The 17,733-nt window shown below is 43.0% G+C and overlaps 1 protein-coding gene across 2 annotated transcripts in view; it reads right to left on the reverse strand.

Moving 5' to 3' along the window:
* Oseg4 (intraflagellar transport protein Oseg4) overlaps positions 1-17,733 on the reverse strand; it is a 74,762-nt gene that overhangs the window by 44,300 nt on the left and 12,729 nt on the right. For both annotated transcript variants that reach the window (XM_065440236.2, XM_065440234.2), the window contains exons 8-13: positions 15,555-15,711; positions 12,795-12,937; positions 8,495-8,620; positions 5,311-5,403; positions 2,984-3,076; positions 1,505-1,704 (exon numbers count right to left, since the gene is read on the reverse strand). In XM_065440236.2, the coding sequence (XP_065296308.2) occupies positions 1,505-1,704; positions 2,984-3,076; positions 5,311-5,403; positions 8,495-8,620; positions 12,795-12,937; positions 15,555-15,711 (812 nt within the window). The remainder of the gene's footprint in view (positions 1-1,504; positions 1,705-2,983; positions 3,077-5,310; positions 5,404-8,494; positions 8,621-12,794; positions 12,938-15,554; positions 15,712-17,733) is intronic.

Raw genomic sequence — 17,733 nt, forward strand, 5'->3', positions numbered from 1 at the left:
GGGACAACCCCGTAGGTGCAACCACATAGTGCGTGCGTGGTTGTCTCGTGTCGCCTTCCTTAGTCATGTTGTTTTATTTAGCGCCTTCGATGTAATCATAGCTTTGATACTTTACAGGCAGGATTGTCAGCGTGTGATCTGTGGCCCCTGCTTGTCCGTTTGAGATGTCCAAACTCTGTGACGGGCCCTTTAAAGAGACACTAAATACCGTACTTATTTGAATCTAGACCGATAGTCTTTTTTTTTTTTTCAAATAATCATACACCAAACTCTAGAATCGGCTTAGATTCAAGGATATTTAAGAACGTGCCGGTTTTTAATTTAAAATGGTAAATATGGTGCATAGCTAGCGCCATCTAGAGAAGTCAGTATCACAGCTGCTGAAGTACACAAGTGACGTCACCATTTTGACGTTTGTCGTATCGTTGTGCAGCATGGCATCACTGTAATGGCACCGAACGGGCAATGTCACTATAGTGCCTCTTTCAAATGAAAAGTTGTGCTAGCCGCAGAGGTGTCGTCCAACGTTCAAGTCGGCCGGGACTTCAGCATCGACAAGAAAAATGTTTGTCATTCGAAGTGGCAACGAGAGACGCTATTTGCTTGTGCCGCAACAAGGAGATGACAGCGATACGAAAGATAGCGACGAGGCTAGCAGCAATGATGACGCTGAGTGAGCTCAGCATGTTCATATTGAATAAATGCTGTTTGCATTTTGTGAACGCTGTCCTTAATTCTTCGTTCGGCCAACATTCGAGGTAAGTTTTTTTTTTTGGGGGGGGGGGGTGCTTCAGACATTCGGGGGTCGGCTAAGAATCATGGCCAGCCTAGATTTGCATAAATACAGTAATAACACTAAATTAGTTTAGACTGGTAAAGTATCCTTTAAAAAGTCCACTTTAATAAATTTGATTTATAGAAGAGGAAAGTAAGGTCGATGTTTTGTTTTCTGAATTTCATACCAAAACCCCACTGTTGGTACGTCAGTGTGACGTCAAGAATTTACAAGTATTTTCTCATGCTTGGGCCACTGTGGACCAGTAATGGTTCTATAAAATTACTCATTTCTGTTTTTGGCTCCCTTAGAATACATTGCAGTTTATCGTCACCAATAAAAAAATCAACTAGGCCCAAGCAGGCACTAAAAATCCGTGACGTCACTGCGAGCTGGTGCAGAAATTTCAAGGGGCCGCCACCACTTGTATTTTGTTTTTGTGTCTTTTCTGGTTTACCAAGCCTCTCTACACAGTAAAAGTGGATTCTTTGGCATTTCAGAAGGGTAATTTGCCAACACAAACTGAAACTAAGTTTCTCTTCAGTGCCCCTTTAGTTGCAGTTGGCCAGTGAAAACAAAGCCCCCCCCCCCCCCCCCCTTTTCCCCATTTCCCGCACCAAGGCATTTTACAGTGAAGTATACTGCCATAGTGAAAATTTTTGTGCTTTTCAAAAAGGTCAGAAAAAGCACACAAGTGAGTAGCGTTACAATGCTAAAGTACGCACGCACCTCTCGAGTACAGGCTTGCTGCGCTGTCCAGAGAGCTCAAGCACGGTGCGCCCTCTAGGTGTCTGAAAGCGCCACACAAAGATCTGGTCCCTGGATGCGGAGAACACATGCGATTCGGTCATGGACAGGTGCAGGGGCTCCACTTCTGTTGTTATGCTGTCCACTGGTGTGCCTATGGAGTTACACACGATCAGAGCATACTGGAAAAGAAAACGAAAAGAGTTGGCCAAATAAGGGGATTGTGGCACAAAAGTCACAAAAAGCGACATAAGAAGTTTTTCAACATGACTTGCATGTATAGAGGTAATAGTAACCAAATGATGTTGTTGTTCAAACTGTGGGCACTGTGGGCTTTGAGTGGGCACTGTACCATCTTGCCCACACAGAATGGTACCTGCCATGTTGAGACCACTCCTGCTCTAAGGCTTTGATGTCGATACAACCTCAAGATCAGTTGGTGCAACTCTACATCAGAACGCCAACAAGAAAGATACTGACTGTTCTGTCTAATTTGTGTGAGAGATAGTCTGTGGAGAGACTGGAATCGTGCTACGAATTCCCAGGCACGTTTCGGCAGGTAAAGTTTTGAGTTTTACCCAGACTATAAGTCTCCTGAATTGAAGGCAGGTAAGTCTGGCTTTATCAAGCACAAAGACGCATGCCTGCATAGTCATTTTAGTTGGCCATCAGTCCGTAAATATGTCATGCCTCTGTCCTTTGTTTCTTTTGGGCACGAGTTTCGTTCAGTGATTCTTTAGCCATGCAGAAGCAGTCATGTAAAACTGTTCTGTATCTCTGCAAGGTTTTTGCTACACGTCTGCTACTCAATTGTGTAAGAAACTCAAGTTTCAATACAGGCACTTCTGCACATGGCCATGACATGTAGTATGTTGCACTTTAGGATTTGAAACATATAAAAGAAATTATAGAGCATTCAATGAGAATGCTTGTGCACTGACAATATAAAGCACACCAGTGAGCACCCCACACACCAGATTCCCGTTCTCTATTTGTTTTGATGATGGCCCGCTTCTTAATGTTCCGAAACTTGATAATGTATGGCACCTAATGATGATCCAGCTTTTATATACACAAAAAGAGGTGGGTTTTTCACGAAGTTGCAGAAGAAGGTAGACAGTCTTTAAAACAGAACTGTAGGCAACTGCTGTGAATACAGTGATAATATTGGGCTCAGATTTTTGTGAGAGTACTGTTTAAGGAATAGGCAAGATTTTTTTACCATACTGAATAATTATCTCAGAACCTTGTCAAACTGAACAGTACTTGTGTCACAAGGAATATGAAGGATGTGCCCAAAGAGCCAATCATAAGGGGATTCAACCCCAAGAAAAGAACTGAAATTGGTGGCATACACGTAAAATCTCAGACTGGTATACATAAAACACTTATATCCCTGAATTATCCCAAGGAGGCATGAAATATACATGGAAAAAAAAATAAAATGCAACTTGAGCTGACCTTTGGACTGTTCCCATCTTCCCGAGTGGCAATTGTACAGAATTCGCCCATGGCACACATCTTCTGCAGGTGCTTTATGTACTTTACATATTTCTGCAAACAGAACAAGGTGATGACAAGAATGAGCAAATATATTCATAACTTGTTACAATAAGATGGGTTATAACTTATAACAAACTAATTAATATAACAAATCAGTAATTGTTTTCCCTTTTGAAGAAACACTCATTTCAAATCTCATTTTAACAAAGCAAAAATTTCCTATAAATGCCTATAACAAATTACAGTTAAACCTTAATATAACAAACTTATATATTAAAATTTTGATTATATTGCATAAGTTGCATTATTTATGCATAACTTCATTATAGTTTAGCATATAATCGCATAGAAGGCTGATTTTCAATATAGCAAAATTTCGATATAATAAAGTGACAATTTTACCGACTTCGTTATACAGAGTTTTAACTGCATATCTAATTGAGAATGAAAATCTGCCGATTATTTAGGACTGATAAGGCTGAAATCTGGTGGAACAAAGCCCTTCAAATAACTCGCTTGATTCAGTAGTTCTAAAGTACCGCAAGCTTTCAGCCACCAGGCAAAACTGCAAAGCAGCTGAGCTTCCCCAAGTCAGTGGTCACATTATTTCCACACTCTGCTGCTGCCAACTTCTGCTCTCCATGCACACACTACCCTACACTTTGGTTGAGTGCCACGTAAAATCATGCTGGAGTGGAATGCAACGAGTTGGGTTGGTGGTACATGCTGGCGGAGTAACAGTGGCTGTACCACTTGACTTATCAATGTTTCTCTCACTCTAGCATCCTTTAGTTAGTATAGCACATCAAAACCTCGTTACTTGGGATTTCAGGGGACTGAAAAAAAAAAGGCCAAATTAACCAAATGTTGAATTATCGAGGGTATCAACAAGATAGTAAATAAGTGCTTGCTACATCCATCCGCCTTTATATACTGAATAACTTCGCAACCCTTGCTTCTATTTCACACAAAATCAATGCAGAGTAGGAATCCTTGTCGTCTCGTGACTGACTATCGACGCGATCACACATGGCGACTAGGCAGTTGTGAAAGTACATGGCCAATGTGCACGCTGAGCCAAAATGGTACTACTGTTTGCTGCAACAGCTGCGGACCAGACCATGGTCACTGTTGATGCGGCCAATGCACACATCCACCAAGTCAAAACGAACCTACTTACTGCAATCCTTACAGATGAAACTGTGGTCGTTATCGACGCAATCACGCATGGTGACTGCGTAGTTGTGAAGGCATGCATCCAACACGCGCACCGAGTCAAAATAAAAATACTTTTTGCTGCAACCACTGCCAACGAAACTGTGACTGTTATCTACACAATCAGGGATGGCGACTCCATAGTTCTGCAAGCACATGCAGTCAATGCCGGATCATGTGTTGCAGTAGATGCACACACACACAAATAGACATGAAGCATTCAGTGTTTCTGTCGTTCCTGTACAGTTTCCACTGATGACTATGACGATGCGAACTCCATCGTTTGATTTCAGTTGGCTGCTAGCGCTGTTTTGCCCTTTTGCATTGCACATTTGCAGCGCTCCACACTCACCACGCTCTGCGAGTTGTCCGAATTAAGTGGTGTGTGGCCAAATAAGTCTGCATTAACAAGAGTTTGATGCCATTAAATAATGCATATGCCTGCCGGGACTGAAGGATGAGTCCGAATAACTCCTTCCTTTCCCAAATCAACAAGGATCAAATTAATGAGGTTTTACTGTACATCCTTTTTTATAAAGATCAGTCTAAACCTTGATCTAAAAGAGTACTGAAAGCACTGCACCAGTGTCAAGCCAAATGACCCTGAGTCCCAGCACCTATTTGTGCTGCTATTAATATTGGCTGAACACCATTAGAACTCGGTTAGCTACAGCCCAGCATGTATTTCATGGCAAGACACGGAGTCAATAATCTGTATGATGCAAGATTTAAGGTTTCAACATGACTAACCATGTGGTATGTCTTTTTAATGCGTTCCAACATTTGGTTGCTACCAATACTACATCAAAAGATATGCATGTGTTCAAAACACTTGAATGCCTCGAGCATCACGACCTTGCAATTTTGCCTCAGTACAAGACCATAGAACATATGCAATGTTAAATCCTGGTTTCAAATGTGTGAGGAACTGAAAACATGCGCCTGTCTTTAATTCATGAAATTAAAGTTGAATGCAAAGGTACCCCACAGAGTTGGCGACATGGAAGTCCAGCATATTCACTGAGGCAAGGTTCATTCAAGTCGTACAAATAAGCATTCCTTGTTCTTACCTCATTTGTGTTGGTATTCCAGAAGATCACTGTGCTTTCAATGCGGTCTGCCTTGTTGAATGCATAGGCCACAGTGTTTGCCAAAAAGCACCACTAGTGAGCATAGAAAAAGAACAATTTCATTATTTGAGTTTGTTAGTATAATTGCAAAAAATGTAAAGTTCTTATAGACACATTTTGTCAACAATTACTAGAGAGAAAGAGATTTCATTTACAGGAAAGGCACCGAGACTGGCTTGAGCAGGTGCACTATAAGCTGCTACATTGCATGGGGCAAGAGGGAACTGGAGCACAGGTGCAGTAACGAGTAATGATGAGAATGGAAAGAGTGGATGCACATGGTACATTGCACAGTGCCTCCACTAATTTCACATGTCCAGTCTTGTGGAATGCAGGAATGAACCTGTCCCTGACTGCAAACAGGGAGACGTCACAGCAAGCACTCCACCTGTCTTCTGGGCCAGCAGAGCAAGCACTGGTTGGCAAAAAAAGAAAAAGGCTTCTGGGCAGGACTGATCTGTCCGCATAGAAGCGATACTAGTAACTAAAATGCTGCAGTCAGGATTTCTTATCGTGTAATTTTCTGGTCTGACTGCACCTATGACTGGTGAGAAAAAAATCTGGCACTGTTTATAGAGTGGATTGTCCTTTTAGAAATACACAATGGTGCTTCTGCCGAGTGTACAGTTCCTTGAAGTCAACATGTGTGATTTCATAAGGATGGATCTGCAGATCACACAACCACAAACTCTTCAACAATGAAACTTTCACTGCAGAGTATGCACATCTTTATGTTGCCAGAGTGACACTTCACTTAATGAGTGGGGTTAAAACAAATGGTAGCAAGTATATCGATGCGAAGACTTTGTGCCATGCTGTACTACTATAATTTTAAACTATATACAAAATCAAAGTTGTGTGGAACTTCAGCCACTGTCATGCAAACACAAGAAATTGACATTCTAAACAAATCAGGCAAAACAAAATGCTCATGATTTGTAGTCGATCATTTTGGGAAAGAAATCATTTTAAAATAAAACAGTGTGATCATTGAAAACAAAGATAATTCAAGAAACTCTTGGTGCGGTTGCTGTTGCACATGGCACAAGTAAAGCAACTGCAAGTAGGAAACATGGCTTTTCCCAATAATACAGTTGAATCTCATTAATTCGAACTCCAAGGGGACCAGAAATTTATTCGAATAATATAGAGTTCAAACTAAACAAAGCCCCTTTAAATTTAGCACCCGATCAGTAGTGCAGTACAGCATCCAAAACTGTCACTGGGCTCACATTGGAAAAGTCTTATCTTTCCTCCATAAGTGCTGAAGAAGCCAAGGTTCTGCATAAAGTCTGAGTACGATAATATCATGATGGTGTGCTGTTTACTGTAGGTGTAAGGGAATATGTGCGAGGGTGAGATGTGAAGGATGGTGGCTTGACACGCGCCATGCTCTCGTGTACCCAATGTTAGAGATGACGTGACTGAGCGCACGGTAGGAGGAGGACATAGGTGAGCACGTGGTAATGTCATCAAGCACGCCCTAGGTGGGAGGAGGCAGGCGAGCTCGCGCACTGTGGTAACGTGATCAGGTGTGATAGGAGAAGGAGGGGTGGGGGTGCGGGGCATAGGTAAGCATAAGTTTGTGCCGAGGGCTCCTTCCTTTTCATTTTAACCAAATGAGAAAAGAGGGCACGCACTGCTCCGCTTGCTCCGGTTCAGTCTGGGCTTCTCGTGAGTCTTTCTTCATCATTTTTACAACATGTGACATTATGGCAGCTAGCGATGCATTGAACCTTTGCCTTTGGCTTGGGTTTGTCCGAAAAGCAGTGGATGGGAGTGAGAGACTTTGCTCGAAATAACCATTGCACGGTTTTTGGAGTTGGAATTCGCCGGAGTTTTTCTCTATTCAAATACATAGGACTTTGCCGGGACCAACAAAGCAGTTCGTGTTATCCATCAATTCAAATTATCGAAATTGCATCTGCACAGGTGCTTTGGAGCATAAGATGGTGAACCATCGTGCAACTATGTTCCTGTAGTGATCAGTGTATACGGCATAGATAAAGCAAAATGATGTCCCAGCACAATCGCCAGGCCTAAACCTGAGGCTGACAATTATTTATCACACGAAATCATGGTACAATAAAACCTCGTTACACCATACCTGCTTAAACCGTAGTTTTGTTATACAAGTAGCAAAGTCAAATCCCCAACTCAACGGTCATTGAACATAAGTGTTTTGTATCTGCATAAACCGTACCAGCTTAGTGTGTACGTATCAGTTAACACATAGTGTTTGCACTTTTCGTAGCACAATCACGGCGGTAGGTCGGCCAGGCACAAAAACGAGCCTCAGAGATTGGAACGGCCTCCGAGCGCAAATGCAGAGGGTGCTTAAAAGGGTGAAACCCCATTAACAACCTCATTTCGGCGCCGAGCCACAAAGCGTTGTGGCTGGCGAGTGGGGGCCTGTGTTGTGGTGTCGTGCAAGCTAGGACATAAACCGCGTGCTCAGCATAAAAAAAAAATTGGACATCATTCGTGCTATCGAACGTGCCACGAATGCAGCGCTGGCATGCGAAAAGGATCTATTATCGACTAGGGTGTGTGGCATTTGAAATGCGAAGGAGAAGATGTTAGGCAGTGCTGCTGGGGCCACGAAAAGATGACAGCTACAAGGTTCAACTTTTTGAGGTTCGACTTTTCACCATCGTTGCCTCTGTTATTGCTGAAGTGTCACCTAATGACAGTAATCAGGGTAACACGGGAAGTGACAGCATGGGTGATTCAGGTCCGAGGGTGGCAGAAGCTGCACTTTATGCCAGCCTCATGCGGGTGTTTGCTGAGAAGAGGGGGCTGGCAAAAAAGCTGGCTCACAGCTTAAAGGAGTTTGAGGCTCCTGTCATCACTGCTAGGCCGCCGCGGCATCAAACGAAAATAACAGACTTATGTCGTGCGAAATTAATAAATACTGCATGTTTTTTGCCCTTTCATCACACTCTCTCTGAGAGCCGTTTCTTACAGGCAAGTAGACGATCTCACGCTATTTCAGTTAAGCAGTACTACCATTCAGTACATACTTTTTCCGAGCTCCGGCCAACTACGGTTTAACGAGGTTTCAGTGTAGTGTTATCATCAAGCCACACAGCGAAGCCTAAGTTACGAACGTATGTACAATCACCTTGTAGTCAGGGCGTATGTTGGCAAAGAATATAAACGAATCCACGGCCAAGGCGATGCGAAGTCCCATTCCTTCCCAAGCACAGGCAGTTATCTCCTTGCCGGGAACTTTCAATGTGTGAAGGTACTGCAAAATAACCAAAAAGACAGAAACACACTGAATCTTATTAAAACACTTTGTCATTTTTTTTATTTGCGACATCCACACAAATGTACAAAAGCATACCTCACTTTTTGCAATGCCCTCAGGGCAGGGGCCTCAAAATATTGCTACACCAGGCCACCCATGGCACTTGACTAGCCCGTGGGCACGGACATTATGATGCTTTGGAGGAGTTGGTGGAATATTGCGACTTACAGAGAACTGAGGGCCACATGAACTGTGCACCACAAGCAGTATTCGGCCCTTAGGGTGCATGTTGGAGACCCTATATTTTTGTTCAGCTTGTTGGTGTTGATATTGCCAAGCATCGTGGTTTTACTTTTTGCTGATGGCTGCTTTATCAAACTGTTGTTGTTATCGGGTAGTCGCTCTCCCACATGGGCGTGCTTTTTGTGCCCATGCCTTCATGAACATTTTCGTAAATTCAACGGTGAGAGGGCGTGTTTAACCAGGTTGAATGAGCGAAGCAAGCAGTGTTGTACATTTTCGAATATACACGAGCACTCGTGATTGCGCTGCAATGAGCAGTGATGCATGTAAAATACCAGACCAACCTGAGCCATGAGATTAGATTAGATTCAACGACAGTGCTCTCTGCTATCATTGTAATTTACAGTGAAATCTCAATATAATAAACTTCAGGGGACTGTGGCAAATCGTTCACTTATCTCAAAGGTCAGTACAGTGAAAGCTCCAAAATTCACCATTCCGCCCATCAAACCATAACTTGATCAGTTGTCACTGTACAAGCTATCCACAAAAACGTCACTGTTGGCTCTCAGCCCACACTGTTGCTATAGATTCCGCCACCACACACAATCGTAGCACCATAGAGTAAGAGCAGCGTGGCAAAAACAGGTTCCAAACCCGAGAAAACCACCCACAAAAAGAAAGCTCCATGTCACCTTTGTTGTTTGCTTGTTTTCAACATTTCTTGACATGGACACCACAACTATCTCGCTCGATTCAGATACCTGAACTATCCCAAGCGCAAGCACACGTAAATGATACTGCCAAGAAATGCAGAGTGCGATCATGTGGCATCCCCGCGAGTACAGAGGTTACATTTCTTCGCGCAAAGAAAGAAGGGTGAAAGAAAGAAGAAATGCATACAGACACTTGTCTGGGCAAAGCAGTCCTCTCCCAGCGTTTTCCTTCTCAGGCACCCTCTCCGGTTTTCCAAACCCATGCGCCGTGGCGCCCGCTTTCTGCACCTTGTCGTCTGCTAGCCTACTGCTCCAACTGCCGCGGAGGATACACGAAAATCTAAGAATCTCCAGATTTCGAAATATTAATTTGTAGTACTGAGGCGTTGTTAACATGACATGGAAACTGAATAAATATCATTATTCTGAAAGTTCGGTATTCTGAAGTTCATAGTAGTACTGAAATACTTTTGTATTCAAACAATAAGGAGGGGATCTCTGAAAAGTTTGTTCATGTGGCATTTGTAGTAATGAGGTTTCACTGTAAATGCTGCTTTCCTTTCTAGCAATAAGTTCACCGAACAAGGAGTCATACTCTCAAACCACATTTCCGAAAATAACCATAAAGGTTCATCATTGCTATAAATTGTGTATAAAGTAACAATAGTGTGTCAGAGGGGAGCTTGTGAGAATAGAATCAGATTTTATTACTATATATAAAATTTTTATTATAGAATGGAATACAGTAGACTTCAGTTAATTTGACTTCGGTTCATTTTATCTTGACCGAAGGTCCTGCCCAAGAGCACACTTTTGTTATTCCGATTGTAACATCAGCCTTCCCCAGATAATTCAAACTTGCCCAGTCAGCACGCAAGCACCTGACTGCTATGGTGACCCCTTTAGCGGCGTCTGTCTTGGCCGAGCTTAGAGGACAGTGAATGAATTGCACACACGTCGTCTTCCACCGAAAATGCCTATTTTCAGCCTGCCCTAGAAAGATTTTCAAGCAATGACCACAGCTCACAACGTCTCATTACAGTATTTACCAAATTCTAACATGCGCTTATGTTTTTCAAGAAAACTAGGCTGAAGATTGCCCTGCACGGTGCAAACGGATACGAAACCGAAACTGCCTTCGTGGCATTTGTACGCTCAATTGTATCGTATAACACAATTGTATTGCGGCAAAGCCGAATTTAAAAACCGGGCGGCGAAGCTGACTTTTTAGGAAACCAGCCGCCATTGTGCAACACAGACCCGTGCCCATTTTTTTTGCTAAAGAAATGAGTGAACGTAGATATCTACTTTAGCTTTCTACTTTAGGAGCTTTAGATGTCATTTATACATAAGTTTTCTTCTTAAGACACATATAAAGTGGGTCTGCGTTTTGATTCGGCAGAGTGTTAGAATCAGGCAAATACTGCCACACGAATCAGCGGTGTGTTGTGGCATTTTTTTCAGCATTTTGTATAATTCGACCCGCCAGATAATTCGATCAATTTCATCGGTCCCGTCAGGGTCGAATTACCAGAAGTTGACTGTACACAGGAGGAGGTCCATGAGTCCTACACCGAATTGGAACCTCCTGTACATGGCATACACGAAAAAAGCTTGTCGACTAAGTGCCGGCGCCATCACAAAATTTGTATCCCATTACCCTGCAGCTTGCTCCATGTCACAACTTCCCTCTTTTCATAAGCGTTCATGCAACATACGCCATTTTCCACAGGCAGCACCAGCCACTGCGCAAGCCACCCTGAGTGCATGCCGCACACTTTCCATGCTTTATGCATATATTTTTGTTCAGTGAGCTTTTGTCACTTCCATACTGCCTGAATTGTATGCTGGTGCAGTTAAGTGCACCACTTTATTCGTATTCTGTGTAAAAATCTCTATAGTCTCGGAAGAGCCGAGAAATGGGCTAGTTCATTGTGTATTGTACTGCAACAGACGGGGAAAATCTATGTTTCCTTCGTCTAGTGTGACACCTATAACGCGAGAGATGTAACACATCTGTGTGCTTGCTTCATCCTATATCATGTCTATAAAACAATAGATGCAACACATTTGTACATTTACTTCATTTTGTGTCACATCTATCGCACAATACATGCAAATTGTGTTTTTCCTTCATCGTGTGGCATGCCTATAATGTGATAGATGTAACACATTCGTGTGCTTGCTTCGTTCTATGTAATGTCTATAACCATAGATGTGGCACATCTGTACGTTTCCTTCATTTTGTGTCACATCTATTGCGCAATATGTGTGATTTGTCTGTGTTTCGTTCATCCTGTGTCACGTTTATCACGCGAAAGATGCGACACATCTGTGTGTCTCCTTCGTCTTCTGCCACATCTACTGTGCAATAGGTGCAGCAGATCTGTGTTTTCTTCATCCTATGTTGTCTACCACATGATAGAAGTAGCTCATTTAGTTTCAGTTTTCTGTCGCCGCCTTAAAACACTATGCAATAGGAAAACTACAAAGCACGTCTCGAGCCACTTGGGCCCCACCAGCTCAATGCATGCTGGCATCATCTTGCCGAGTGGGCTCGCCAAAACTTCCAGACAAAATGTTCTGCCTGAAGAAGCTGCTGACCTAGGCCAAATTTGAGAAGCGCAAATGTAAGCTTGCTGCAGCCGCAAAACCTACGCACATCTTGGGCCCCTATCAGCATCTCGTGCTACAATCATTCGTGCAACGGTTCATATAACGTAGATGTCAACTACAGTTGAATCTGCCAAATTTTTTAGTGACTTCAGGTTGTACGTTTTCCCAATTACAGTATGTTTTCTTGTGTGTTTTCTTCCAAAACATATGAACGACTTTCTACTGCACATATCATCTCATACTCGATTCAGCTTGTTGTTAATAGACTATAACCGCATTCAGCTTCAGTTATTTGTCCAGTAGTCACAATTTGCAAATCTATTCAGTATAGCAATTATAAATCTTGCCACTGCTAGTAGAAACAATAAAACTGACATGGCACTATTCAACATCAGTGCCTGCATAAACAATGAGACCAGTTGTGTTATTATGATCAATGACAAGGTTTATGGTTGCTTTAAAGAGTTTTTCGTGGCCAGACAGCACTCAATTAAGCCCTTGCTTACTAAATAAGGTTTACGTGGACATCAGTCTCAAATATGAATGTTACCTGTAATGCAAAGGCAATGTGAACGCTAGCTGTCCTGCAAGTTTACCTGGCCATAAGGGTTGAAGAACTTGACCATGTTTCTTTTCTCACTCTCGGAGCCATAACTTTTCCCTGTAACAGCCAACATACTCCCATCGTGATTCCACTGAAGGCATGTGGCGACCATGTCTGTGTCCAAGACAAGCGGAGCTGAAAAAGTGACACAGAAATATTTGACCACGCAAAACAAAATGATAGGACACAAGCTTTGAAATATTTAGGAGGCATCAGGTAACAATTCGTTAAAAGAACAAGACAAATTTGGCAAACTCATCTTGAGTACCTATGCTGAAAGCATAAGCACATGGCAGAGCAATGTAGAAGGAATAACTAATTAGAAAACAGCAACTTATCCTACACTTAGAAGTGCCATATTTCATCACATAATTAACGAACTCAGTTAACAAATGCACCCCCAACTTTTCCTATCAAAAAGTGAGTTTTCTCCTTTTTCTCGCATAACGATCGCAGCTCGAACTTGCTGCCATAAAGTAGGAGACACCTGGTACGATTCAGCGTTCAATACCTGGTCCAACGTGCTGGAATGGCAGCCGAATTCGAGGCGTTTTGCCATGCTGTGGCGCCAGATCGAACCGCGTGTCACCTACCTTTTAGAGGTGGCCGTGGAAATAAGATTGCTCAAAATTTTGCCCTGCCTAATGAACGCACTTCACAACTTTGTCCTAATTTTTCAGGAAAGAAGTCTGTTCATTGTGCCAGTAAATAAGGCAGGTGTAAGCATACGAGCTAAAAGCTTTCCTGCTGCATACCATGAATGCACATGTCTTCTTATAATGAAATAGGTTATATAACAAACTAATGTATAGAACAATCATACTTCCCCTTGAAACCCCCATTAATATCCATGCATATAAAATCTCATCTATAAAAAAAGCACAAATTAATTTCCTGTAAAGTGATACAGCAAACATTCTTTTTTTTTGTTCGTGATGGAGATTTACTGATTACTGTGCACCGATTAGTCCAAGATGTGGCAGGGGGTAACAGTGCTAGTGACCATAGCTCATTTCATCCTCAGCAGGCTATGTCGAAGCTACACAAGCAGTGCGGTCGTACAAGTCTCAGCCTGTATGTCTCGCAGTGCAGTTGTTCTTAATCTGCAATACTTTCTACGAGATAACTACTTTGTATATTTCAACAACAATTTGTGGACATAATTTTATGCCACATCATGTGCGATTTTTCGCCCCTTTGTGCTTGCAGTGTGCAACTTACTATGCTTTGGTGGCAGGTGCAGACAATGTAATGTGGCCACTAGTCATACAAACGAATCGTTGCCCTCGTTCAGTGGCAAGTAGGTTTAGAATCTGTGACGGCTTCCATGTAATAACGATGTCATATTTTGTTGCATAGAAGTGAGAGGTAGTGTTTTGTCGAGTTACATGGTGCATACCTACATGTTTCTTTAATTTGTCAAGCACTATTTTTTGGATGCAAATGCAAGCGGTGAGAGAAGTCCCTCAGGCTTGTGTAGTGCTACCTGCGACGTGTGAAACGAAGTAACTTTTAATGCAGAAGTTCGAATTTCCCACAAGCTGTTGGCTTCCTGGCAATGCACCAAACTGACCCCACTGCCAAGCAGGCAGCCATGCCCGGACTGTACCACTGCAGTCTCATTACCACACTCTACCAATGCTGCCAACTCCAACTCTCTCCTGGGCTCTAAGGACACAAGACGCTCCTGCGCCTTGGTTGAGGGAGTTGAGGATCTTGCGCTATTATGATGGAATAAAAATTGAACAAAAGAGTGCATGGCTCGCAGTATGTGGAGGAAGCGAGCTGCGATACCTGAAGGCGCCATCTAACAATGGCCACAATAAAAGGCAGTACATACATGCACAGTCATGTCCTAGGACCATATCTCATAACCACCTTTTCTGTTTACAATTTCTTCCCCCTTCGTCACTGGCTCGAACGAGACCAGGCCACCATTAACACCAGGATCAGCCATTCAGTGCAACGAACAATAAGAATGTAAAATTAAATTAACTGTCACAAAATATGACCTCTACTCTCGTGTTCTTGCTAACTACCCGACCTACCCATAAACACGCTGAACTACTGTATGCTGTTGTATCCTTTCCCTTTGCGGTAAATCCAGTTGGATGACCAGCACCTGCCCTGTGCACTCATGCTCCTTCTTTCAAACAATTAGTGCTGTTAATATGTTCTATGGTACCCATTCCCTTTTGTTCTGATCTCGTTTTTTTGAAGATGGGCATGTGCAATTGTATTCTCCTTAGAACACAGGCAGGCTATCTATGCTGCACTGTTACATCACCTAGTGTCTAGGATGGTTGAGTATTGAAGGCCTAAGAGGAAAAAAAGAAATTCTTGCGTTACATAGGAAGCATTGTTCCAAACATGACACTAGGTTGTTTCTCTAGTTGTTACTTAGAAAAAAATAAATCTCGTTTTGTATTTCTACAGAAACTAATTTGAAGTCTTCCACTAGCGGTCCCTAAAAGCCCACAATGCATCATTAAATGATTTATGTCCCATAAATAAATTAATATAATTTTCACCACTGTTCCACCATTTCTTCACTTTGCACTTTCCATCCTGTACCCACTTTTTACCCCACTGAAATAGCCCTCATTTAAAAGTGCAGCAAAATGAAATGAACGGTGATGGTGTGCTTGGCCCCAAAATAGTGCTAGAAGACACTCTGCGACTTCCGTGGGTGCCTGGGCCTCTTAGTCACAGCAAGTAAAGAGAAGCCCCGCTCACAGGATTAAACACTCACAGTCATCACTTTCGTTGCTCATCAGTTGAACTTTCCCATTATCGTAGCCTATGGCCAGGACAGGACAGCCGGGCTCAGGCATACACCTGCTGTACCAGTGCACCCCGATCAGCTTTGTCCCGCCAGAACCGTGCAAAAGTGGCAGTGGAATCTTAGACTGCACATGGGAATAAAAGAAGAGGAACTTTATTAATTTCAACCCTCTGTCAAGGGTTTCAATGTCAAGCAATACAACATTACATGCAGAACATACGTGGCAATGAGGGACTACATGTACCTTGATAACCTCCAAGTGACAAATGTGTGTGTCTGTTTGTTGGGAGGGGGAGGGGAGTGTACCCAGAGACTCAGCATACACCGTGGGATTGCCTATACACTAGAGGCAAATTGCATAAGATCAAAAAACACAAAAATCCAACTACAATTTCTAAGAGAGGCTGGCCAATTTATCGGTGAATGTAACTGCTGAAATCATAGAGCTTGTGACGAAGTTTATTGTTGCAAAGGCAGCTGACGACATAGAAGAACCCAACTGCAAAAGACTAATACACTGGGACATATTACAGCACAGACCGCTTATAGCCTAAGTTGCCGTAATCGTGAATATCCACACTGTAACCAAAACAACAGTGTCCAAAGGCTGCAGGTGAGAGTGAGAGAGAGAGAGAAATTTATTTGCAGAAAGGCAGAGAGGTCGGCCTGAGCTATAACTTGCTCTGGCCTGCTACTCTACACTGGAAAAAAAGGACGGGGAGGGAAAGGGCTGATGAATGATGAAGGTGTGCAAAACATTAAACCAAGCACATGCGCATATCCAAGAACCGAAGCATGCGATTGGGAGTTTTGCATCCAATTTACCAATATTGAAAGGTTAATGTCCAAGTGCCCGCATTCTTTGCATGAAGCAAACAAAGTAATAATATTTTTTTTAATGACAGTGATCAATATTTCAGACACAGCACAGTGTCTCGTCTCATTTCTCGGACTGATCGGCATGTGCATGGTGTCGAAAACATGAAAACCACAAACCACATTGCCACAATTTGAGTGATGGCAGTGCCTCTACTTTCATTATCAAGGTAGTTTCTCCCCTTTCCATGTGCTGTACAGCCACTGCAACGCGTATTCACTCGGCACCAAACAACACCTTTGGTTGCCGACGAGGCACGTTGGTTAGGCCTAGCCGCCGGGGGTGTGGGGCAGCATGCCATCGTGGGAAGCTCGCCCTTGACATGTTGGTACCCACAGACAATTACATAGAGATTACACATGCGATCACACGCACAGTCTGAAGTGACAGAAGCACATGCAAAGCGGAGTTTGGTTTTTCGGGCGATCAGCCATGGATGCACTTGCCTACCAAGTCTGCGTGCACATGCTGGTATGAATGGTGGAAGCTCACAAGTGCACATAAACCTTAATAGCTCCAAACTAAATTTGCAATGCACTGCTTAAACTGACAGCAGTCAAGATCGTGCACTCGATATCTGCACATCACGACAATGCGCATCGCGATGGGTGCACAGAAACTGAAGCCGCGTTCATTGCAGAGCACACCGCTGATAAACAGCCATGCAGAAGGCTTCTCCGTAGCCTGGGTAATCAGTGCGCATCTGCATCTCACTGCTGCCACTTTTTTTTTTCATTTGTTTGCTCGCTCCTTGTCTCATGCTCCTCCTCCTCCACATTGCCCTCGTTGCTCTTCCCTGCTATCGATCGGTGCCCCTCGTTGAGATATGCGCTCGCTACCACACTTGGAGGCAGGATTTTTCTACAGAAGCCGCATAATAACTGGTATTTTGTCTCGCGCAGCTGTGCGGTAAACGGTAGACGTATGCATGTATGTAGTTCTATGGGAGGGTAAACAGGAGTCAGAAAATGCCACATTGTAGATAGTTCTGCACTATAAGCGGTTATGTTATAAGTGGTCTAAACTGTACTAAAGCTTAGAAGATCGTGATAGAAAGAGACAAATGTGAGCGGATAGAGTCAGGATCTCAAGGAACACAGAAAACAACAGCATAATGAAGCAATATGAACAGAATCACACCCCGATAGTGTGAATGACACCACCAATGGCAGAAATCATACTTTGCAACCTGATTATGACAACGTAAGTAAGAAATGACAATTGCTTCGTTGTATCCACTTTTTCAACTGTAAAATCTAGGCACATGAG

This window comes from Dermacentor albipictus, chromosome 3 (genome assembly GCF_038994185.2).
Source record: "Dermacentor albipictus isolate Rhodes 1998 colony chromosome 3, USDA_Dalb.pri_finalv2, whole genome shotgun sequence".
Taxonomy (NCBI): Eukaryota; Metazoa; Arthropoda; class Arachnida; order Ixodida; family Ixodidae; genus Dermacentor; species Dermacentor albipictus.